General features: G+C 40.0%; 2 protein-coding genes across 5 annotated transcripts in view; both read right to left on the bottom strand.

The window, feature by feature from the left end:
- Window positions 1–26695, bottom strand: part of ipo11 (importin 11) — an 837351-nt gene that overhangs the window by 190724 nt on the left and 619932 nt on the right. For all 4 annotated transcript variants that reach the window (XM_068034109.1, XM_068034083.1, XM_068034101.1 and 1 more), the window contains one exon: window positions 12703–12798. In XM_068034109.1, the coding sequence (XP_067890210.1) occupies window positions 12703–12798 (96 nt within the window). The remainder of the gene's footprint in view (window positions 1–12702; window positions 12799–26695) is intronic.
- LOC137371472 (leucine-rich repeat-containing protein 70-like) lies at window positions 18032–23640 on the bottom strand. The gene is made up of 2 exons (XM_068034124.1): window positions 23478–23640; window positions 18032–21165 (listed from the first exon to the last, which is right to left on the bottom strand). The coding sequence occupies exons 1-2, from the start codon at window positions 23488–23490 to the stop codon at window positions 19313–19315; spliced, it is 1866 nt and encodes a 621-aa protein (XP_067890225.1). The 5' UTR covers window positions 23491–23640; the 3' UTR covers window positions 18032–19312.

Below are 26695 nucleotides of genomic sequence, written 5' to 3'. Positions count from 1 at the left end.
TCCAGATGTGGTCTCACCAAAACCCTGTAAAATTGTAGCAATACTTCTTATTCCTGTCCTCCAATCCCCTTGCAATAAAGGCCAACATGCCATTTGCCTTCCTAATTGCTTGTTGTACCTATGTTAACTTTCTGCTTTCCTTGTACAAGCGCATCCAAGTCTCTTTAAAGAACGACACTTACAAGTTTCACACCTATAAAAAAAAAATTCTGCTTTTCTATTCTTATGAGCAAGGTGCAAAACTTCACACTTCCCTCCATTATACTCTATCTGCCATCTTGTTGCCCACTCACTTAACCTGTCTATATCTCTTTGCAGCCTCTTTGTGTCATCCCCACAGCTTACCTTTCCACCCACCTTTGTATCATCAGCAAACTTAGATATATCACTCTCTGTCTCTTCATCTAAGTCATTAATATAGATTGTAAATAGCTGAGGGCCCAGCACTTCCAGTTCCGAAGAAGGGTCACTGACCCGAAACGTTAACTCTGCTTCTCTTTCCACAGATGCTGCCAGACCTGCTGAGTGAATCCAGCATTTCTTGTTTTTGTTTGGCCCAGCACTGATCCTTGCGGCACTCCACTATTTACTGCCTGCCAACTTGAAAATGCCTGTTTATGCCCACTCTTTGCTTCCTGTCTGTTAACCAATCAACTATCCATGCTAATATATTACCCCAACTCCATGAGCCGTTATCTTGTCTATTAACCTTTTCGATTACAAGAGTAAAGGTTTAAAATGCACAGATCCCACACCTGAGTCTGCTATGTGAATTCCAAAGCAATTTTAAGAATCAATGATACTTCAAGATTACATTTTCCTTTTCAGATTTAAGGTCTGATAAAAATGATGCAATATGAATTAGCATCAAGCAAAGGTATAGATTAATGTTCCTGCTCATAGAATATAGTTTTTCAATACATCTAGTTCTACAGCACCTTGTATATTTACCATTGTACAGAAATGAATGTAATATTACTGTGATAAACCTGCCACTTTATTTATGCAATATTAATAAATCACCATGCCATTTCAGACACAGAGGCAAATGAAAACCTTGAACTGTTTAGTCTAGACCGTTGGCTCAATGTGATGTAGCAATTGCATTTCCATATTTAATGCAGAACATATACTTTAATAAACCAAATTTTATAAAGCAAGTAACTTCATGTATTGTTAATTGCTATGCTTTATTGTAATATAATAATTGGGATAAATGGGAACAGTTTTGTTTTCAGATTTGGCTTTTGTTAGCAGTGGATATCATGCCAAACATTAATCAACAGGGCACTCTATACAGTGATGCGTTATGTGGCTTTATTGAAGGAATAAAAACTGAATTTGGAATCTAATTACCAAAAAACAACATTTGGTTTTATCTACTTACAATCAACTATAGTCATGAAGCATTAAAATGCATCAGGCCCAATATACAATACTGAAAAAACACACTTCAAAATCTTGATTTTCCAAAAATGAAGTTGAGGTGCCCCAATTAGCCTGCACTAGCAGTGCAGAAGGCAGGCCACTATAAATTATGTGATGGGAGAGTCTTCCCTTAATTTGGATAGGCTAACCTGAAAAGATTACTGGAGAGCTTTGACTGTAGCCTGTTTACCTGGTTGGCAGGCAAAAATGTTTGAGAGGCAGCAGCTCCTAAAGGGCTGCAATTTGTTACTGAAGGGTGATATGGTGGCAGAAGAGAGAGATAATTGTTTACAATAATACTGCTGACACATATGGGCAACACTGCTTTCTTTAATGCTATAGAGATTGAGAACCTACTACAGGAGGTGCAATTTGGGGCTAAGGACCACTATCTAGTAAAAGTATAGGTGCAAACTGTTTAGAAGATCAGTGATGGAATCAAAGCAGCTACTCAGGTCTCTCACACCTGACTACAAATGAGGGAAATAAATCTGGCATGTAACCATTGCTCATACTCTTTCACTGTGCCTAAGATGTTCACAGAAATTTTGTCGTTAGATCACTGGGCTAGTAATCTAGGGGCCTGGGCTAATAATCCAAAGAATGCAAGTTCAAATCCTGCGATAGCAGTTGAGAATTTGAATTCAGTTTTAAAAATGTCGGTACTAGTAAAAGTGACCATAAAGCTGCCAGATTGTTGTAAAATCCCAACTGGTTCACTAACATCAGTAGTGGGGAAAATGCTAGAGTCTATTATAAAGGATGTGATAGCAGAACACCTGGAAAGCATAAACAGGATTGGACAAAGTCAGCATGGGTTTGCGAAAGGGAAATCATGCTTAGCAAATCTACTGGAGTTTTTTGAGGATGTAACTAGTAGAATAGATAAGGGAGAACCAGTGGATGTGTTTAGTTTAGTTTAGAGATACAGCACTGAAACAGGCCCTTCGGCCCACTGAGTCTGTGCCGACCATCAACCACCCGTTTTACACTAATCCTACACTAATCCCATATTCCTATCACATCCCCACCTATCCCTCTATATATTTTCCCTACCACCTACCTATACTAGGGGCAATTTCTAATGGCCAATTTACCTATCAACCTGCAAGTTTTTTGGCATGTGGGAGGAAACCGGAGCACCCAGAGGAAACCCACGCAGACACAGGGAGAACTTGCAAACTCCACACAGGCAGTACCCGGAATTGAACCCGGGTCGCAGGAGCTGTGAGGCTGCGGTGCTAACCACTGCGCCACTGTGCCGCATTTGGATTTTCAGAAGGCTTTTTTAAAGGTCCCACTAAAAGGTTTGTGTGCAAAATTAAAGCACATGGGATTGGGGGTAATATACTGGCATGGATTGAGAATTGGTTGACAGACAGGAAACAGAGAATAGGAATAAATGGGTCTTTTTCCAGGTGGCAGGCAGTAACTAGTGGGGTACCGCAGGGATCAGTGCTTGGGCCCCAGCTATTCACAATATATATTAATGACTTGGGTGAGGGAACTAAATGTAACATTTCCAAGTTTGCGGACAACACAAAGCTCTGGGGGAAATGTGAGCTGTGAGGAGGATGCAAAGAGGCTCCAATGTGATTTGGGCAAGTTGGGTGAGTGGGCAAAAGCATAGCAGATGCAGTATAATGTGGATAAATGTGATGTTATCCACTTTGGTTGTAAAAACAGAAAGGCAAATTATCTGAGTGGTGATAGATTGGGAAAGGGGGAGGTGCAACGAGACCTGGGTGTCCTTGTACACCAGTCACTGAAAGCAAACATTCAGGTGCAGCAAGCAGTTAGGAAGGCGAATGGTATGTTGGCCTTCATTGCAAGAGGATTTGAGTACAGGAGCAAGGATGTCTTACTGCAGTTATACAAGGCCTTGGTGAGACCACATCTGGAATATTGTGTGCAGATTTGGTCTCCTTATCTGAGAAAGGATGTTCTTGACATGGAGGGAGTGCAGAAAAGATTTACTAGGCTGGCAGGATTGACGAATGAAAAATTGGGTCGACTAGCCTATATTCACTAGAGTTTAGAAAAATGAGAGGGGATCTCATAGAAACCTATAACATTCCAACAGGACTAGACATTCTAGATGCAGGGAGGATGTTCCCGATGGCTGGGGAGTCCAGAACCAGGGGGTCACAGTTTAAGGACATGGGGTATGCCATTTAGAACTGAGATGAGGAGACATTTCTTCACTGAGGGTGGTGAACCTCTGGAATTCTCTACTGCAGAAAGCAGTGGAGGCCAAGTCACTAAATATATTCAAGAAGGAGACAGATATATTTCTTAATGCCAAAGGGATCAAGGGATATGGGGAGAAGGTGGGAACAGGGTACTGAATTAGACGATCAGCCATGATCTTTTTTGAACGGCGGAGCAGGCCCAAAGGGCTGAATGGCCTACTCCTGCTCCTATTTTCGATGTTTCTAATGTCTTTTAGGGAAAGAAACTTATTGTTCTTACCTGATCTGGCCTATATGTAACTCCAGCCCCATCCTCTAAAGTAGCCTGGCAGCCTACACAATTGTGTCAAACCACTACAAATCCTGGAAGTCCCTACCTAACATAATTGTGGGAGCACCTTCATAACATGGATTGCAGTCATTCAGGAAGATGACCCACAACCACCTTCTCAAGGCAACTAGGGATGGGCAGTAAGTGCCAGCCTGGCCAGCGATGCCCACATCCTGGCAATGAATGTTATAAAAAATTGCATGTTTTTATCAAACAGAGGTAGTGATACAGGAACAGCAAAGAGAGCTCAGGCTTCGATTCTGAGGTGCTGCTTCATTGTCAAGCAGTATCTGACTTTTCAGTAGCCAGATACATAGGTTGGCCCTGGTCTACTATTGTCTTTCTTCTTCAAAGAGCGGCTGTTTCCTGCAAGCAAGCCATTGACATATTCAACGATGTTTTTGTGGTCAACTGCTCGACATTAATTGTGTTCAAACAATTTCTGTTCATGAAGGCTACGGGATTGGTAATGAAGAGCCATAGTGTAATCTACAGCATCCTGCACTTGAGGGAAATCCTGCCACCTGGTGCTGGCACACTTGAGCTGATGCTTGATGTCTATAAAGGCAGGTCCTAATATAGTGATACATATGGACAAAACACCTTGGTTGTTTCACATCTGCAGAAGTGTAATTTATATCGTACTGGCAACCAATAAATATGAATGTAAATATTGGTAGAGGGAAAAAATAAAAATAGCAGACTGTTGAATAAAACCAACTAATGCGTGTAGCAAAATGTAATTGCAACTACAAAAAACAAGCATTCTTGACATCGACTCAAACAATAATTTTCCTTTATAAGCCTAGGTGAGCAGGCCACGTGTCAAGACTCATGGCATGTTCACCTCATATGGGCAAACTGGACGCTATAGATGCAGCATCAATCAGAGTAAAGAAATGCAGTTAGGGTTGCCGGCCCTCCTGGATTGTCTTAAGAGTCTCCTGGAATTAAAGATTAATCTGAAAGCAACCTAAAAGTAAAATCATATGAGTATAATGCAGCAAAACAACAACAATTAAGAAAACACAAACTTGCATTTATATATTGCCTTTCACGAACTCGAAGTGATTTGCAATCAAGGTAGACACTGCTATATTGTAATTAAATAAAGTGATGTTCTCCAGGCAGCGTGTCAGCTGTGATCAATTTCACCTGTGTTCCCTGCCAGTCTGATTGAAAGATGCAGTTAGTCAATCACAATTCTCTGCCTGCCTCTACAGTCAGGTCACCAAATGGATTGCAGACTGGGGTCTGAATGGCAGATGGTGAGCGGAGAATGGCAGTGGAGTGTGAACTATATGGTTAGTGTGCCATGAATATTAAATGAGGATAGTAGACTTTTGGTCAAAGTAACAGGAGTTTATTTACAGGGGCCTTATCTCAAAGGCATCTATATCAAAACTGAGCAACATGAAGTTCAGACTAGTGACATCACATTTTGTGATGATGCTTAATGCCTACATAAATAACCTACCCAGCAACAGCTTATGACAAGGGTTCCCCTTGTCCTCACTTTTCATCCCACCAGCCTCCATATCCAAAGGATCATCCTCCGCCATTTTCGCCACCTCCAGCGTGATGCCACTACCAGTCGCATCTTCCCCTCCCTTCCCCTGTCAGCATTCCGAAGGGATCGTTCCCTCCGCGACACCCTGGTCCACTCCTCCATTACCCCCACCACCTCGTCCCCGTCCCAGGGCACCTTCCCTTGCAATCGCAGGAGGTGTAATACCTGCCCATTTACCTCCTCTCTCCTCACTATCCCAGGCCCCAAACACTCCTTTCAGGTGAAGCAGCGATTTACTTGTACTTCTTTCAATGTAGTATACTGTATTCGCTGCTCACAGTGTGGTCTCCTCTACATTGGGGAGACCAAGCGCAGACTGGGTGACCGCTTTGCGGAACATCTCCGCTCAGTCCGCAAGCAGGACCCTGAGCTTCCGGTTGCTTGCCAATTCAACACTCCCCCCTGCTCTCATGCTCACATCTCTGTCCTGGGATTGCTGCAGTGTTCCAGTGAACATCAACGCAAGCTCGAGGAACAGCATCTCATCTACCGATTAGGCACACTACAGCCTGCCGGACTGAACATTGAGTTCAATAATTTCAGAGCATGACAGCCCCCCACTTTACTTTCATTTTTAGTCATTTTTAGTTATTTTTTCTTCCTTTTTTTTTGCATTCCTTTTTACATTTTTTACAATCTTTTTTTGCATTTATTTCATTTCATCTTAGTTTGTTCAGTTTGCTTACCCACTGTTTTTTTCAGGTTGTTTTTCTTCAGGTTTGCACTTGCTGATGTTCAATATTCAGTATATTCACACCTAATCTGTACTAATGCTTTGTCTTTCAACACACCATTAACATATTGTTTGCCTTTGCTCCGTGACCTTTTGGTCAGCTATGTGGCCTGGTCCAATCTGCACCTTCTCCTTTGTTATCTCTTGCCCAACCCCCACCTCACTTGTTTATAATCTGTGACTTTTCTAATATTTGTCAGTTCCGAAGAAGGGTCACTGACCTGAAACGTTAACTCTGCTTCTCTTTCCACAGATGCTGCCAGACCTGCTGAGTGAATCCAGCATTTCTTGTTTTGGAACAGCTTATGTACGTTATCTTACATCTCCTCTCCACCCCACCCCCAACAAGTCTCTGAATTCATTCATCAGGTCTATAAAGCTGTGGGGTTCTCACGACTTTGTCACAGCGTGTTCTTCTTTCACTTGTTTGGGGTATTGGGTCTTTCAGCTCTTCTTCCTCACTTTCCTGCAGGTGAGTGTAACTACTGGATGACTCCGGTTCTCTGCTTTCACTATCGTCTCAGTGATCGGTTGTCGGTTGTATCACCAGTTCATCAGCTCCCTCTGGTAGCTTATTCTCTTGATTTTTTCTCATTTGTTTTTTTCTGTGGTGTCAGTACCAATGATCTTCTATTTCACCTTATCCATCCCTGGGCTGTTTGGACTATGCAGGATGAAGGATATGGAGATTTCTCCATCATTTCCCCATATCAACCCTGATCTTTAATCAAAACCAAATCTCCAGGTCATAGGTCTGTTTGATTTTTTGCTCTGTAGCATCTATTATGATTCTTGGTTTGGATTGACGTCTCTTTCTCTTCTCTCACCCTTGCCCGGTCTTCTGGCTGAAGGATCCTTGGGACTGTGGGTAGTTGTGTCCTCAACTTCCTGCCCATCAGCAAGTAACATGGGGTCAACCCGTTCTGGATTGTCCTTGATCGATAGTTTAATAGTGCCAGCTGAAAAACCTCATTCTTTTCGAATAGCATTTTCATGGTTCAAACGCCTCTCACCGCTTCTCCATTGCGCTGGGGGTACCTCGGTGAACTTGCAACATGGGCAAACCCATACATTTCTGTGAAATCTTTGAAGGCTTCATTAGCGAATTGTGGATCATTCTTGGAGAGCACTAGGTCCGGAGTGCCATGTCTGGCAAAAATTTATTTTCCTGATTTGATTATGGCTTCAGAACTCTGGCCATGTATTGGTTTGACTTCAACCCATCTGGAGTAATAGTCAATGACAATAAGGAAAATCTTCCCTTTATGTTCAAACAGGTCCATTCCTTCCTTAGCCATGGTGTTTTGTTGGATGGGACAGAAACTGCTGTTCCTATATTTAACTTCAAGTTGCTTTTATTTTTCCCCACTAAGATCTCTGCTTCCCAGCAATCTTGGTTGTTCTCTTGCACTTCCCCAAAGAAGGGAGTATTGATCGTTTGTTTTCCATTTATTTCATTTTTTTTTGCTGGTCTGCATCTTTTGCTTCTTGCTGAGACAGATCTGTTGAAAGTATTTCCTGATCTTGCACCAGAAACATTTAGCTTCCCTGGCTGGGCAATTTTTTTGCCGGTATCTCTCCCGGCCACACCTACTGCAGTGCAATGCTGCTGTCTGTAGATGTCTTTCCCGCTTCTCAGGCTTTCAGGCGCCATTGTTCTCTGTCTTCTCCACAGACTCAACGGATTCTAGAATTTTCGAGGTTGGACTCCCCTATCCCCCCCAACTAGTAGTCGATTAAATTTTCAGACCTCTGCTTGTCTGCTCAACAGAATGGCCTTTTCCAAACTACAGTAGTAATGTTGGGCACGGTATAAATCAGGAAATTAGAGCTGCATGTAGCCTGGGCAATACAGTAATAATGGGCAACTTCAATTTACATAGTGATTGGGTAAACCTAATTAGCACTAATGCTGTAGAGGATGAATTCCTGGAGTGTGTATGAGATGGATTTCTGGAGCAGCATGTTGAAGAACCAACTAGGGATGGGGCTATTTTAGATTTCGTATTATGCAATGAGAAAGGGATAATTATAACCTTGCGGTAAAGGAGCCATTAGGAAATAGTGACCGCAATATGATAGAATTCTACATTAAGTTTGAAAGAGATATAGTTCATTCTGAAACTAGGGTCTTAAATCTGAACAAAGGAAACTATGAAGATATGAGGGGCAAGTTGCTAAGGTGGATTCAGAAAATACATTAAAAGATTTGACGGTAGACAGGCAACGGCTAGTACTTAAAGAAGTATTACACGATTTACAACAAATATACATACCTCTAAGACACAAAAGCCCAACAGGAAAGGTGAATCAACCATAGTTAACAAAAGAAATTAAAGATTGCTTATAGGTCGCCAGAAAACGTGGTAAGCTTGAGGATTGAGAGCAATTTAGACTCCAACAAAGGAGGATAAAGAAACTGATAAAGAGAGGGAAAAGAGATTATGAAGGCAAGCTAGCTAGAAACATAAAGGCGGACTGCAAAACCTTCTTTAGGTATGTGAATAGGAAACGGTGGTCCATTGTAGGCAGAGACAGGAGAGTTTGTGGTGGAGAATGAAGAAATAGCGGAGAGACTAAACAATTACTTTGTGTTAGGGAACCAAGGGACTTATGGAACATAGAAAATAGGAGGAGTAGGCCATTCGGCCCTTAGAGCCTGCTCCACCATTCATTATGATCATGGTTGATCATCCAACTCAGTAGCCTGTCCCCACTTTCGCCACGTATCCTTTGATCCCTTTAAACCCAAGAGCTATATCTAACTCCTTCTTGAAAAACATACAATGTTTTGGCCTCAATTGCTTTCCGTGGTAGCGAATTCCACAGGTTCACCACTCTCTGGGTGAAGAAATTTCTCCTCATTTCAGTCCTGAAGGGTTTTCCCCATATCCTGAGACTATGACCCCTGGTTCTGGAGTCCCCCACCTTCGGGAACATCCTTCCTGCATCTATCCTGTCAAGTCCTGTCAGAATTTTATAGGTTTCTATGAGATCCCCCCTCGCTCTTCTGAACTCCAGCGAATATAATCCCAACCGACTCAATCTCTCCTCATACATCAGCCCCACCATCCCAGGAATCAAATGAGGAACTGAAAGTAATTAGTATCAATAAAGTGGTAGGACGACATAGATGGGCTGGTCAGATGGGCGGAGCAGTGGCAAATGGAATTTAATCCTGAGAAGTGTGAGGTAATGCATTTTGGGAGGACTAACAAAGCAAGGGAATATACAATGGATGGTAGGACCCTAGGAAGTACAGAAGGTCAGAGGGACCTTGGTGTACTTGTCCATAGATTACTGAAGGCAGCAGCACAGGTAGATAAGGTGGTTAGGAAAGCATATGGGAGACTTGCCTTTATTAGCCGAGGCATAGAATATAAGAGCAGGGAGGGGTTATGATGGAGCTGCATAAAATGCTAGTTAGGCCATAGCTGGAGTTCTGTGTACAGTTCTGGGCACCACACTATAGAAAGGATGTGATTGCACTGGAGAGGGTGCAGAGGAGATTCACCAGGATGCTGCCTCGGCTGGAGCATTTCAGCTATGAAGAGAGACTGAAAAGGCTAAGGGTTGTTTCCCTTAGAGCAGAGAAGGCTGAGGGGGGACATGATTGAGGTATACAAAATTATGAGGGGCATAATAGGATAGGTTAGATAGGAAGGAACTTTTTCCCTTAGCGGAGGGTTCAATAATCAGGGGGCAGAGATTTAAGGTAAGGGGCAGGAGGTTTAGGGGGGATTTGAGGTAAAATCTTTTCAGAGGGTGGTTGGCATCTGGAACACACTGCCTGAAGAGGTGATAGAGGCAGAAACCCTCAACATTTAAGTAATATTTAGATGAGCATTTGAAATGCCATAGCATACAAGGCTACGGGCCAAGTGCTAGAAAATGGGATTAGAATAGTTAGGTGCTTGATGGCTGGCACGGACACGATGGGCCTGTTTCTGTGCTGTATAACTCTATGACTCGAAAAAATTAATTGGATTGAAAGCTGATAAATCCCCTGGACCAGATGAGCTACATCCCAGAGTACTGAAGGAGGTGGCTATAGAGAAACCTCGGTTTCGTTGGGCCCCGTTGCTCGCTCAAAGCTCTCCATAAGGGTCCTGACTTTTCCATGCTTTTCTCCGATGTTTTCGATATCTTCTGTCTTTACCTGACAAAAGTCGTTTTTGCCACTGCCACCACTTTACTGGTCAGTGTCCATTAATATTAAATGAGGATAGTAGACTTTGGATCAAAGTAATAAGAGTTTCTTTACAGGGGTCTTATCTCCATTCACATTGCGCAACATGAGGTTCAGACTCATGACATCACATCCTATGATGATGCTTAAAGTCTATATACATATTCTACCCAGCAGCAGCTTATGTACATTATATTAAAGTGTTTTTGGGGTGGAAGGGGGGGGGGGGCAGAAAGAGAAAGACAGAGGGGTGGGGGAAGAGAGCACGTAAGTGAGTGAGGTGAAACTTAACAAATTAAAGGTTCTGAAGATAGTATTAAGTATTGCATTGAAAGTTTCAATGTCTTTTTTTGAATTCCTTCAAAATATGTAACTTTTTAAAGATCTTTTTCTGTCTAATAATTTAATTTAAAAATATCTGTAAAAACAAGAAAAAATTCATCAAGGTGCTTTCATCATTCAATTAGGTTGTGCTCCTATTTTTACAGACAGTGATGATATCAGGACATGAAATCAATTTAATTGACCATAGATTCATCCAATCAGCATTCTTATTCTCATTAACTATCCAATCAATGACTGCTGGGGGCCAGGGTGGTTAGAACAAGAGGTCATGTGACAAATCCTCCTGGAATATGTGCAACTACAGTTGGCAACTATAAATCCAGCATGGGATCAAATTTTACGAAACATTAATTTCGTGGGGCGGCACAGTGGCGCAGTGGTTAGCACTGCAGCCTCACAGCTCCAGGGACCCGGGTTCGATTCTGGGCACTGCCTGTGTGGAGTTTGCAAGTTCTCCCTGTGTCTGCGTGGGTTTTCTCCGGGTGCTCCGGTTTCCTCCCACAAGCCAAAAGACTTGCAGGTTGTTAGGTAAATTGGCCATTATAAATTGTCACTAGTGTAGGTAGGTGGTAGGGAAATATAGGGACAGATGGGGATGTTTGGTAGGAATGTAGGATTAGTATAAATGGGTGGTTGATGGTCGGCACAGACTCGGTGGGCCGAAGGGCCTGTTTCAGTGCTGTATCTCTAATCTAATCTAATGAGGGTTATACTTGCAGCACAATCTCGTTCTGCCACTGTAAATTGTGCCTGCAGAGCCCTGTAAAATTTATCTTGAAATGTGGTTTATTTTCTGGTTTACTGTAACCCTTGCTACAGAACATGCCACCGCTGGAGCTCTTTTTAAATATACATGTTGCAAAGTTGGAGGAGATCAAAGGAAATAATGCATGGTAGAGACTAACAACACAGAACTGTAGCAAACAATTTCAAGACAGTTTCCTGGTATATTCAAGAATAGAGTCAGTATCAAATTAAGCCACTTAATACATCTAAATACCGGTTTTCCCAAAAATATGATCTGAATTAATCGCTAATTATACTTATTACATTAACTATAGCAGATCACAGGAATGACAAACACCAAATGCATCAGTAATAAAGTTACTTTATAAAATATTGCCATGAAATTTGCAAACATTTTACATGTTGCTATTTGAAAGGAAAATTAGGCAAAATAGAAATGTTGCCATTTCTGCAAAGGAGTTATGTGCAATGCCTGGTGACGCTCACCAAGACGTCAATATCCACCTTCACTTCAACAAAATCCTGGCAACAAAACCCTGCTTTTATCATATACGAATTTATGTTGGCCAAAATTAAAGTGCAAGCAACTCAAAGAACCTCCCAAGAATAACATTTCAAATATGAGTAAAACATTAATATCTTCGTACACTGCGCAAAACTAGAAATGGCATTTTTTTTTCAAAAGAAATTCTTTAGATAATGGATTTTTTTTGCCAAAGTTCAATATGACAGAATAGACTTTCAGTAAATATACAACTTGAGTACAAGAATCGTGAAACAGGCTTACTGTTGAGCACAAATCAAAATCATCTGAGGCATAGTCAGTCACTGGGATCTATTTCAAGTGCTCTTAAACGAAAATTGGACATACCTAATGCTCTCTTGGGATAAACGGGATCACAATGAATTGGCAGATGAAATTATCCCAGAAAACCAACCTACATATGAAACATGGTCTCTCTATAAACTTTGTAGCCTGTCAATGAATGGTCTAAGGCAATAAGGGTATTGGCAGATGTTTTGTCTACAGAATTGGTATTTTGGATTGGCTACTCATGATTAAAACTGCCCAGTTTGCACCCATAGTTTCCAATTAATGCAGTGCAATTAAAGAATTTGATATAACTTGAAATTCATGCGTGGTCATAGACAGAACTGCTTACTTACTCTTTATAAGTTCCTGTGTCTGGATCCTCTGACAGGACGTCATGCAATGCTTCCACACAAATGTTTATAATGCCACAGAACTTATCTTGAATGACACTGTAAAAGAACAGGAAGCAGCTTAAATTGTACGATCTCTACAAAGTCTGCAACAGGAAATCTACTCTGAAGCAAAACAAAAGGCATATGTTCTCTAAATAATTTAAAATAGCTTAAGAGAAAACACAACTTGAAATACATGGATAATTTTTAATATCAATGAATAAATAATGAAACTTTTATGGTGTTTCAAATCCTTTTACAATAAATTAACAGCTGAGAAAGAGTTAACACTATCGCATCCCTTCATTTCATTTACGAGAAAAAGTATTGTAGGGACCATCGCTTTTGCAGTTTTTATAAGAACATAGGAAGACAGCAACAGGAGTAGGCCATTCAGCCCCTCGAGCCTGTCCCGCCATTCAATAAGATCGTGGCTGATCCGTGGCCTAACTCCATATACCTGCTTTTGGCACATATCCCTTAAAATCTTTGCTTAACAAAAATCTATCTCAGATTTAAAATTAACAACTTCAACTGCTGTTTGTGGGAGGGAGTTCCAAACCTCTACCACCCTTTGCATGAAGAAGTGCTTCCTAACATCTCTCAACGGTCTGGTCCTAATTTTTAGACTATGCCCCCTAGTTTTAGAATCTCCAAACAGTGGAAATAGTTTATCTTTATCTAGCCTGTCTTTTCCTGTTAATATCTTGAAGACTTCGATCAGATCACCCCTTAACCTTCAAAATTCTAGCAAAAACAGGCCTAATTTGTGTGATCTCTCCTCGTAACTTAACGCCTATAGTCCAGATATCATTCTTGTAAACCTATGTTGCACTCCCTCCAAGGCCAATATATTCTTCCTAAGGTGTAGTGCCCAGAACTGCTCACAGTACTCCAAGTGGGGTCTAACCAGGGTTTTGTACAGCTGCAGCATAACCTCTGTGACTTTATACCCCAATCCTCTGGATACAAAGGCTCGCATTCCATTGGCCTTTTTGATTATTTTCTGCACTTGTTCATGGCATTTTAAAGATCTATGCACCTGAACCCCCAAGTCTCTTTGGACATCCACTGTACTTAACCTCTTCCCATTTAGAAAGTACCTTGCTCTATCTTTTTTTGGTCCAAAATGGATAATCTCACACTTGCCCGCATTGAAATCCATCTGCCACAGTTTTGCCCACTCACCTAGTCTGTCAATGTCTCTTTGCAATTTTATACTATCATCTAGACTGTCTACAATGCTGCCTAACTTTACATCATCAGCAAATTTGGATATATGACTTACTATGTCATCATCCAAGTCATTAATGAACGTGAATAATTGAGGCCCCAATACAGATCCCTGCGGGACACCACTAGTTACATCCTGCCATTCGAAGTACTTACCCATTATCCCCACTCTGTCGCCTACCACTTAACCAACTTCCTAACCACGTCAATAATTTGCCTTCAACTCCATGGGCTTCTACCTTAGCTAGCAGTCTCTTATGTGGGACTTTATCAAATGCCTTTTGGAAGTCCATATAAATAACATCCATAGACATTCCCCTGTCCACTACCTTAGTCACCTCTTCAAAAAATTCAATGAGATTGGTCAGGCAATGACCTTCCCGTCATGAATCCATGCTGGCAGTCCCTGATTAACTGAAATTTTTCTAGATGTTCAGTCACCCTATCCTTGATTATAGACTCCAGCAACTTACCCATCACAGATGTCAGGCTAACTGGTCTGTAATTTCCTTGGTTCCCCCTTTTACCCTTCTTAAAAAGTGGAGTGACATGTGGAACTTTCCAATCCAGAGGGACCACTCCTGAATCTAGGGAACTCTGAAAGACTATAGTTCGGGCATCTACAATGTGCTCCCCTACTTCCTTTACACCCTCGATGGAAACCGTCAGGCCCTGGGGATTTCTCACTCTTTAGTTCCATTAATTTCCTTGTTACTGATGACTTACTTACATTAATTGTATAAAGTCCCTGTCCCCTATCGGCTATTAATTTTTTCAGGACTTCCGGCAAGTTATCCTCCTGTTCGACTGTAAATACTGAGGCAAAGTAATTGTTCAATATGTCTGCCATTTTCCCATTATCAATGACAGTATCTCCAGTTTCAGCTTTTAGTGGGCCTTCATTGCTCTTGACCACCCGCTTTCCCTTTATGTAACTATAAAAGTTCTTCCTATTGATTTTGATGTCCCTTGCTAGTTTCCTTTCATAATCTCTTTTAGTAGCTCTTATAAGCTGCTTTGTGTCCCTTTGCTTGTCTTTGTATCGATCCCATTGGGCCGGATCTGTGCTGCGTTTTGCATTTTAGTTGCCCATGGCTGTTCTTTGTGTGAAGTGGAGCTTTTTCCTCTCGGGTATATACTCGCTGTGTATTTCGTTAAATGTTTCTTGAAATATTCTCCACTGTTCTTCAGTCGTTTGACCCATTAACAGATCTACCCAGTTTACCATGGACAGTCTCTGTCTCATCCCGGTAAAGTCAGCATTGCCCAAGTCTAAAATTCTAGTAGCTGATTCGTGCTTTTCACTTTCAAACACTACCTTGAATTCGATCATGTTGCGATCACTATTTGATAAATGTTCACGCACAGTTAGGCTACTAATTAAATTTGGCTCATTATTCATAACTAAATCTAATATTGCCTGTCCCCTTGTTACATCTGGGACATATTGCTGTAGGAAACTATCCCGGACACATTCCAGAAATTCACTACCTTTCTGACAGGTGCTAGTCTGCCTCTCCCAATCTATGTGTAAGTTAAAATCCCCCATTAATACTACTCTGCCTTTGTTACACACTTGCCTAATTTGTGCATTTATACAATCTAACACCTCAGAACTAGTACCAGGGAGTCTGTACACAACACCTATTATCATTTTAGATCCTTTTCTGTTCCTCAATTCCACCCATCAGGTCTCCACTGGATGCTTTCCCCTCATTATATCCTCCCTCACCAATGAGGTGATATTATTTCTAATCAGTCAGGCTACTCCACCCCCTCTGCCATTTTTCCTGTCCCTGCTGTAAACTTTATAACCAGGTATATTTAGTTCCCAGTCCCGACCACCCTGAAGCTACGTCTCCGCAATGGCCTCCACATCATAACCTTCCATTTGAATTAGCGCCTGCAGTTCATCTAGTTTATTCCTTACACTCCGTGCATTTGTATATGGAACTCTTATTTGGGCTATACCCCCTAACCTGTCCCTCAGCACTGATGCTTTATTCGCCTGTTTATTACTTCTCTCTTCTGGTTTAACCAGTATACTTCTTGCAGTTTGGTAACAATCAGCCTCACCACTACCTACACACCTACGTTCTCCTTTAACTTCCTGTTTTTCCATGCAACTGAACCCTCCCCCGCACTATTTAGTTTAAAGCCCTATCTACAGCCCTAGTTATGCGATTCGCCAGGACTCTGGTCCCAGCATGATTCAGGTGGAGCCCGTCTCATCGGAACAGCTCCCTCCTCCCCCAGTACTGGCGCCAATGTCCCACGAATTCAAACCCATTTCCCCCACACCAATCTTTGAGCCACGCATTTACCTCTTTAATCGTATTGACCCTTTGCCAATTTGCTTGTGGCTCAGGTAGTAATCCGGAGATTACCACCTTTTTGGTTCTGCTTTTTAATTTAGCCCCTAGCTGCTCATATTCCCTCAGCAGAACCTCTAACCTCGTTCTACCTATATCGTTGGTACCAACGTGGACCACGACAACTGGATCTTTCCCCTCCCACTCCAAGTTCCTCTGCAGCCCAGATGTGATATCCCGAACCCTGGCACCAGGTAGGCAACAGAGCCTTCGGGACTCTCGATCCTGGCCACAGAGAACAGTGTCTATGCCCCTAACTATACTATCCCTGATTACGACTACATTTCTCTTTTCTCCCCCCACTTGAACTTTTCTCACATATAAACTGATAGCCAGCATTGCTTGCAGTTGTTCCCTATACTGGATGGGTATGAATGTTTATAATTAAATTTGACAGTTATAATCGCTTACTATTTGCATTAAACCTGTCACAAAATTTAATCTTATACTGACTAATAGCAATTTAAAGAACTACAGCTATTAGATGTGGTATCAGTGATCTAAATACATTGGCTTAGAATAGGGGGCCTTTTTAAGCTCTTCCCACTGTGAAAGAGGTTATGGCAGAAAGGTGTAGCACCATGGTGCATTCAGACTTTAATAATGGAAGTATTGAGACATGAGGATTTGGTTTACAATTTAGAGACCAAATCCACTTAATATGGATTAGATCAGCAAAAGGATTTGACATAAATATAATGAGATAAGATTGGCTGCCCATTAAAATAGGACTGTCTATTAATTTTTACAACAAACAAAAAAAACATATAATTTCTTCTCTGCATACACAAACAAAATTCAGCAAGATTGACTGAAAGCAAAATTTGACAGATCAACAACTTGGCCTGCATCCAGCCAGCCATCCTAATGCCTGCAAAAACAAAATCACCCACATCTTGAATCAATAATGTCCCCTTTCTGCAGACCAGCAGCTCAGACACAGTCCTGAGGGTGGCATCACGGAAGTGAACCACACTGTCAGAGTCATCAGACTGATGGAAATGATCGGCATATCATAAATCTCTCAAACACACACATTCACAACAAATCCCTTACAGCCTTTCTCTTCTGGATGTTGACATCAGGAGCCTTTGAAACATTTTCTAAATAACAATGTACATGGAGTGGGAAAAAAAACGAATTCTGCCGTTTTATAGTGCTCACAAATACCTTTTTTTAAAAAAAAAGGCACAGGTAGATCCACATGAACCAAATTTGAGCAAACCGGTTTGAATTTTATTCAAAGTTAACCCCTACACATGATGGTGACAATATCCACATCATGTAAAAGCTTAATACAAGACAGTGCCAGAAGGAAACTTAATTTAAAATAAAAATCACTTCTCAGTGCAAAGCATAAAAATTACACATTAAAATGTACTATGCTTCATAAAACATACATAAACTTGGAAACATAATTTTGAAAGTGAACATTACTTTTCAAAAAGGTCTACAAGACACAAGAAACGGAGTCAAGTATCTTTGCATAGATAGGAGGTATGTGATAGATCTTGTTTGAATTTAAATTATTTGAAGGTAGGCCAAAAATGTGCACTTTTAGAAAAAACTTAAGAAAACCAAAATAATTTATGAATCCACAATATTATAGATGTATCAAAAAGGAAACTTAACCAGAGATAATGCCAAAAATCCAAGAGACTACTGTAATTAACAGGAAAAGCACATTTCAAATAGTGAATTTTATTTGAATACGATTGCATTAACAATGATATTTCATAAAAGACTACCTAACAAAATGTTATACAAAATGTTGAAAATTAAACAAAAATAAAAATATCTGTAGCTCTGTGGGCGAAGTGCAGCATCAACTGATTAAACAAGCAGCATCGTAGCAATCCTAGGTTTACTAAGGCCGGAAGAGATGACCCACAGTAAAGGCAAGAACAATGTATTTGATTAGTTTTTGGCTGTAGGACAAGCACAATCAAAATGTAGGACATCCACAATCTACACAATGCTCTCTAGTTAATTCATATTTATGACATAAATTGCTGGCATCAGCTGGTGTCTACTTTTGTATGGTCAGAAAGTAATGCCAGAATACTGGACAGATTAGAAGAAACCCTCGTTTGGAATATAAAAAAAAGCATCACTGTGGGATCATTGAGGCACTTCAACCTTCTTCAGAAATTCTGCTTTATTCTTTTGATGTACTCATCATGGACTGACAAGCAACCATGGTGACATGCTTATAGCAGTACCATTATATTTGACGTGATTGCGTTATAAACACTAACCTCAGATGTTCAGTGTCTCACCAGATGCAATATACTCCTGGTATTTTGATAACTTCTAAAGTTCATTTTAAACAGATGTCAAATCTGGGTAAACTAAATCTTATAGAAATATAGATACTTTGTGATACATTTCCAGTAAAATCTCCAAATGGTACATTTAAGGTATAGCTCTTTCTACCACTTGAATTTTAGTCCAAAACATGGCATTGATGTTGGTGCATAATTGCAAACTCGCCATTAACATGAATAAGTACCAAGAAATGTGTACAAAACTTTTGTTCATAGGTTATTATTTAAACATGAATTGTATCCTGGCATTCCTTATAATATAAGAAACTGTTCCACTAAACCACTGGGAGGCCAACAACTGAATACTTTGCATTCACTAAATTAATAAATGCATACCACCTAAACATTTTTGCAGCTCTTAAAGTTTTTAAAATCCAGGTTGTTTTTCATAACTTCCTGAGGCTACATACAATGTAACAAACAGGAAAATTCCATGCTTCATAGTTGCTTGAAATATATACTTTTGGTACACGTGGATAAAAGTATTTTAGTAAAATATTGTTCTGCACAGGAGTTGCTTGTAAGATTTGAAATTTCATGATGCATACATACTTTAAAATACAACTAATTGATGAATAATAGCTATTGCCGTTGAATGTTAAAACTTCTATTCAGTGTACATCAGACTTATAAACACAATCATAAAACAGAGTGTTCAAACAGAATAACTTGTGCCTGATTATCAGGGTGTGCTATCTTTAGTATACTGGTCTGGTCCATTTCTGGATTTGCCACAGGTTCTGAAGGTATAGCCTGCACTGGGTCTGTCACATAATACCGTGCATATGGATATGCACTGTAATACTCTAGAACATTGTCTCCATCAGCCTCAGCATCCTTCAGTTTCTGATGCAACTGATGTACTTTGTATATCAGGAATAAAACTGCTACACACACCAAGATAAAAAAGGCCAAGAGTACATCAAAGGCTTGGTTCAGCTTCGCTAAATTTTGTTCACAGATTAATAAAGGTTTAATCGAAATTGATGCCATATCTGAACCTGTAAATGTGGTTAAATTTACAGGTGTATATCCGATTGGTAGCTGCCCTGGTAGCACACTTGTGATCTGTTCAGCGTCTTCTGCTGCAAGTACTGCATCTCTGAACTCTTGCACTATTACAGAATTGTCCTCCAGCTTGAAATAAACATTTGGGGTATCTGTTTTCACTGAAGCCAACACTATATTAGCAGTTGGAGATCTCTTTTCAGCATCTAATCCCAAAGGTGCCAAAGTGATATTGCACCTGCCAATTTCACTTATACTGATATAGTGCAAGGGCTTACCACGTAGTTGGGATGGACTGTGACAACGAATGTTTAACCTAAGTGAGGATGACAATAGCCATCTATGCAAATTGAGCATGTTACAGTTACACTCCCAAGGATTACCATTTATCAGTAAATGATCTAGAGAAGCCAGTGGCCTCAGGACCTCAGGATGCAAATTTGTAAGATGATTATTGGCTAAGTGTAAAACTTTTAAAGTTGTTGCCATTCCTTCAAAAGCATCTGGCTCAATAAAGGATATATTGTTATGGTCAAGCTGCAAATACCCCAGATGCAATATTTTAAAAGCATCAGAATTAACATGAATTATGCTATTGTTACTTAGTGCTAAATGCTTTAAGTTCTTCAGTGCAGCAAAGCCACCTTTTGCTATAGTTTTTATTTTAGCATTACTGAGGTAAAGATATTTGAGACTTTCTAGTCCACTGAATGAAAAGGGATGGATCAACATAATTGGGTTATTGGACAAAACAAGCCTTTTAAGGATCTTAAGCTGAACAAAAGTATCTGATGGGATCCAAGTCAAGCAGTTTCCCTGCAGATCGAGAAACTCCAGCCTTGTAAGCTGCCTGAAGGAGGAATTAGATATCCATGAAATTCTATTGTTAGCCAGATACAGTGTATGCAGACTCATCAAGCCCATGAACATTCCACCACTGAGCACGCTAAGGGAGTTTCCTTCGAGTTGTAAGTAACGAAGGGCAGTCAAATCAGAAAACAATCCTCCTGGAATAGAAAGAATTTGATTATGTTGCAGGTATAAAAATCGAAGTTCTGCAAGGCCTCCAAAGATACCCGGACTGAAGTGCTGTATCTGGTTATTGTTCAAATGCAGGTAGTATAAGTTGATGAGACTAACAAAAGCTTGAGGATGTATATAGATGAGACCGTTCCTATCAAGGAAAAGTGCTGACAGCCTGCTAAATCCTTCTAAATCTTTAGAAATTATATTGGAAATGTTATTCTTGCTAAGGTAAATTAACGAAGTGGTCTTTGCGAAATTCCGAGGAACTGATGTTAAACCTAAATTGCAGCACTGAACCAGAGTCCTTGAACAACGCTGGCAAGCAGAAGGACAAACCAGTGAAAGGCCTCGAGGCATCAGAAGAAGAAAGCCAACCAGCAGCTTGACAAGTGTTGTTAGGTAGCATTTGTAGGTGTTGTAAAATCCATACATTTTCTTGCGTTCTTGTTCTTTATAACCTATTGTTTCATCATTGTAAAAAGACAGAATGCATTACCAGATGCAGACTTAGTTCTGTTTTAATTTTACTTCCATCTTGCGACAAAACTATAAAACCATTATTTAATCTGCACTTTACATTTAAAAACTTTTTAAATCCCCAATTTTAAATTATTTTCTGCCCCTTTTCAAATTGCAACAAATGACACACAACAATCCCCGGCTGAAATCAGCTAGTTAGATACAGACTAGGGAAACGATCCTGGAACTCTTTCTGGCTTGTAAGGCTCAGTTACTAATGCTGAATCACTGGAGAACAATAACTGAATAACTGTTTTCGATATCTTTCGACCTTTTGTGCAACTTATGCAACATTTTTCCAAAAACTATGAAGAATGTTGGAAAACTGTTCTAAACTGTAATAACTTTTACTCAGACGAGCTAAACAGGCTATAAAGTCAAGGTGATACCAATGGATTCCATCTGTATCTTTCCCTTAAATGTCCTGAAAAACATATGTTTCCGAACAATAAACTATAGTACCCTCAATGTACAATTTACATTTTTGTTGACATGAAAATTTGTACAATATTTAAGAATTAAACTATTCACCAGCTGATTACTCGTTTTTCCTTCTGCTCTTTTATTTAAGTAGGTAACTGTTAAATATGTCCGAGCACAGTGGCGCAGTGGTTAGCGCTGCAGCCTCACAGCTCCAGCGACCCGGGTTCAATTCTGGGTACTGTCTGTGCGGAGTTTGCAAGTTCTCCCTGTGACCACATGGGTTTCCGCCGGGTGCTCCGGTTTCCACCCACAGCCAAAGACGTGCAGGTTGATCGGTAAATTGGCCATTATAAATTGCCCCTAGTGTAGGTAGGTGGTAGGAGAATGGTGGGGATGTGGTAGGGAATATGGGGTTAATGTAGGATTAGTATAAATGGGTGGTTGTTGGTCGGCACAGATTCGGTGGGCCGCAGGGCCTGTTTTAGTGTTGTATCTCTAGATAAAATAAAATAAATAAAAAAACTACTGAAAATTTGAGCAAGGTCTATAACCAAAATATTTACCTTTTTCCTCTAATAAATCTGCTGTGTATTTAAGAACAGAATGCTGTAATTACAAGTTCTTGTCGATTTAGTGATTAGATGTTAGGTTTTATATATATGTTCAATATACTCGTGTTAAATCTTTACATTAAATCTTTTAAAGTATGATGATTTAGAAATGGCACTTATGTTCCAAACTATGTTGATTCCACCATAAATACTTTAAAATAATTTGATCCGAATAAATGCTAATCAATACCAAATATATCAGCAAATAGTAACAATTTAACGTGGCTCTAAGATCTAATAATTGCAAGCCAATTATTAACCTTATTTGGCAGTAATAGATTTTGATTGATGCTGAAAAGTCACTGTAAACAAGAACATTTTTGATATTAATGACAATTTGTGCAATCTTTTCAGGGAGGAAGCCCATTATTAGGCATTTCATTATTGAGCAAACCTGCAACTACTACAAAACAGCTCAATGAACAAACTTAGTTTAACCATCTGGGAACTCTATTAATATTGCTGCACGGATTTCAGAACAGGAGTCAAATTATTCTAAATTAATCTAAGATTAAGACATTCTATGAATCTATACATTAAACCAATTGTACTTTCCAATACTCAGTATTAAAAAGAGTTATAAAATCATTTTGCAAATATCTTCAGTTTTTGGATCTGGGTATATTTTGAAAAGCACAAATGGCAGTGAATGTTCAAAACATTGAAATTCCTCTAGTATGAATGATCCATTTTGTAGCACTCACAAGCTATAGTGAAAATATAGTGACATTTTTAAAATTACTTCTTAAAATTTTAAAAGCAACAGATCATGAGAAGTGCGCAATATTTCTTCCTTTTTAAAATTAATCCTCTCTTTCCTTTTCTTGCCATATCTTCTGATAATTCTTCTTCCCTCTTGAAGGCATTGATTCCTTATAAGAGGATGGTATCTAACATTTTCCAACATATATCTCTAAATAAAGGTCAACAGCAAGAACTGTGGTTTGATTTCCACTTCTCAGGGCAGAAAGATCAATTGTAGAGACCTTATTGCAACTCTGGGCTTTTTACTACCCATTAAAAGGTGGACAACTGTCAATGCCAATTTCAAACATGCTGCTAGGATAGTAATTTACCATGCTAACAAACAGGTATTTTGTATGAGCAATGACTTAATAGAAAAACACACTGCACATCACCTTGATTCAACTAACACTATTAAGCTATAAATTTCAAAAGGTTTGAGTAAAACAGAGACTTTAAACACACAGTCTCACCTGAATGAATCATATAATGCTGCTTTAGGACATAATTGCTTCGTTACCACAAGATTTCCAGATAATTCGCATGCACATATTTTAAAAGATGAATTTTAGTTAATGAACAAAAGATTTCACTTGCAGGAAGGGAGTGGAAAATGTCAACTTCAGGAACTGCACACATTCCTTTGGTGTGTATCTGCAGTCAGGCAGGAACTAACTATTCTTCATGTTCCTCTACAGTGATTGGACATAATGCATATTTCCATGAAAACAGGAAACAGTGTGACAGAACTAAACCTGAATGTTCATTGTGGATTGTTTCTGGCAAGGCAACATCAGCTGCTTCTGGCGTTCAGAAAGTAGAAGCTATTGAAGAACTAATTTTAGTTAACTGAATTAAATTCTGACTGATAATTGATAATAACCTGAGTTGCCTAAAACTCAATAACCTAGATCTCTTAGTGAGCCTGACTTTGAGGTCAGTGGCAAGCAACCTTGCTTTGCTATTGACCGCAAACTCAAGGCCAATATCATGAACATCAACAGAGAGGTGATTTTAGAATTCATCTTACATTACTGCATATACTGAGGTTAATATTCAAAAATGTATTACCTATCACTGAGTAAAATATCCTCGGCAAGCTATTGTCCAAAACCAAAATTTAGCCTATTGCATTAAGTTGCGTATTTTCTTGTCTGTAGGACATATTTTCCCTTCCCCGTTCGTTCCCACCACCAAGTCACTTCACAACTGCAGCTTAATCCTATATGTATCCTAAGCAAGTGCTGTCTGATTAACTAATCCACATATTTGTATTTTCTTCAAACAAATTACGACCCTTGAAGACTGCCGGGAGCAAGTAAGTTCATTAAGCATATTCTCAGTGCTTTTAAAGTAATAAAATGGCTCAGCAATATCTAGCAGAGTGAGGAAATTGAGTGTAAGAACAAGGAATGCTTTGTGCTCAGGCCACAAAGAGGGGCAATCCTATGGCACTGAGGATGCACGCATAAATGGAGAAGGAAAATTCAAAACAATATACTCCAGCAAACTCTGTTAATGATCTGTCTTATTTATAGAATCATAGAAACCTACAGCACAGAGGAGACCAGTCAGCCTGTCATGCCTATGCTGGCTCTTTGAAAGAGCAGTCATGCTCAGTCCAACATTCCTGTTTTTTCTGTGACCCTGTAAGCTCCTCATCTTCAAGTACAAAGAACAACAAAGAACAGTACAGCACAGGAACAGGCCATTCGGCCCTCCAAGCCTGCGCCGATCTTGAAGCCTGTCGAAACTAAAACCTTCTGTACTTCAGGGGACCGTATCCCTCTATTCCCATCCTATTCATATATTTGTCAAGATGCCTCTTAAACGTCGCTATTGTACCTGCTTCCACCACCTCCCCTGGCAGCAAGTTCCAGGCACTCACCACCCTCTGTGTAAAGAACTTGCCTCGCACATCCCCTCTAAACTTTGCCCCACGCACCTTAAACCTATGTCCCCTAGATACTGACTCTTCCACCCTGGGAAAAAGCTTCTGACTATCCACTCTGTCCATGCCGCTCATAACTTTGTAAACCTCTATCATGTCGCCCCTCCACCTCCGTCGTTCCAGTGAAAACGATCCGAGTTTATCCAACCTCTCCTCATAGCTAATGCCCTCCAGACCAGGCAACATCCTGGTAAACCTCTTCTGTACCCTCTCCAAAGCCTCCACGTCCTTCTGGTAGTGTGGCAACCAGAATTGCACGCAATATTCTAAGTGTGGCCTAACTAAAGTTCTGTACAGCTGCAGCATGACTTACCAATTTTTATACTCTATGCCCCGACCGATGAAGGCAAGCATGCCGTATGCCTTCTTGACTACCTTATCCACCTGCGTTGCCACTTTCAGTCACCTGTGGACCAATCCAACTCCCTTTTAAAATTATGTATGGAATCAGCTTCTATTATTTTTTCAGGTAGAGTATTCAGCATTCCAGATTCCAACAACTCCGAGTGAAAAATATTCCTCATCAGCTCCCCTCTAGATCTTTTTCCAATGATTTTGAATCCATGACCTCTAGTTATAGAACAGTACAGCACAGTACAGGCCCTTCTATTGAGTCACTTACCAGAAGGATTTTTTTCCCCTATTTACTTTTTCAAAACCTATCATCTTAAAAACCTTTAATAGATCACCTCTTCACTTTCTCTGTTGAAGGAGAACAGTCCTAACTTTTCCAACCTCTCCTCATAACCGAAGTCCCTGGCAAACCTCTTCTGTACCCTTTCGAAGGTGTTAACATCGTTTCCTCAAGTATGGTACCCAGAATTGTCTGCAATACTCTAGCTGAGGCCTAACCAGTAATTTATAAAGTTCTAACATGATTTCTTTGCATTTACATTCTATTCCTATATTTATAAATTCAAGTAAAACATACACTTTTTAAACATCTTAAAGGATTAGTGTATAAGGACACCAAGGTCTCTCTGCTTATCCACACTGTTCAAAATCATGTCATTTATAGTATACTGTTTTTCCATATTCGTCCTTCCAAAGTGCATCACTTCTACGCATTGAACTCCATCTGCCATGCTTCTGCCCATTTCACCATCCTGTCTATGTTATCCTGTAGCCTATAATTATCCTCATCATAATTTTCTACTTTGCCAATTCCTGTATCATTTGCAAGTTTTATTATGCTACTCCCCACACACAAAACTAGGTCATGCATAAAAATTGCAAAGTTCAGTGGACCCAAAACTGACCCTTTGGGATCATCACTGCAGACAACCTCCCAGTCTGAAAATCATTCTGTCACTACTACCTTTTGCTTCATGTCGAAGAGCCAATTTCAAATGCATTCTACCACTTTCCCCATAATTTTACGGGTTTCCATCTTCTTAATAAGCTTCCTGTGTGGCAATTTATTGAATGCCTTCCGAAAGACCATATATACATCTATTTCACTATCTTGATCAATGTTTGCTGTTACCTCAGAAAAGAATTCAATCAAGTTAGTCAGAAACAATTTACCATCAACAAATCAATGCTGGCTCTCCTTGATTAACCCATGCTCTTCCAAATGAAAGTTTTGTTCCTAATAACGGTTTCCAATAGCTTCCCTACCCATTAATGTTGAGTTGACTGGTCTCTATTTTCCCGGATTATCCCTCTACCCTTTCTTGAATCAATCTCCCCATCTCCAACCTCCAAACTTCTTGACCATGTATGGAATGCTTGATTTGG

The sequence above is a fragment of the Heterodontus francisci genome, chromosome 1, assembly GCF_036365525.1.
Source record: "Heterodontus francisci isolate sHetFra1 chromosome 1, sHetFra1.hap1, whole genome shotgun sequence".
NCBI lineage: Eukaryota > Metazoa > Chordata > Chondrichthyes > Heterodontiformes > Heterodontidae > Heterodontus > Heterodontus francisci.
Note: the sequence above shows the minus strand (reverse complement) of the source record. Positions and strands in the feature narration are given on the sequence as shown.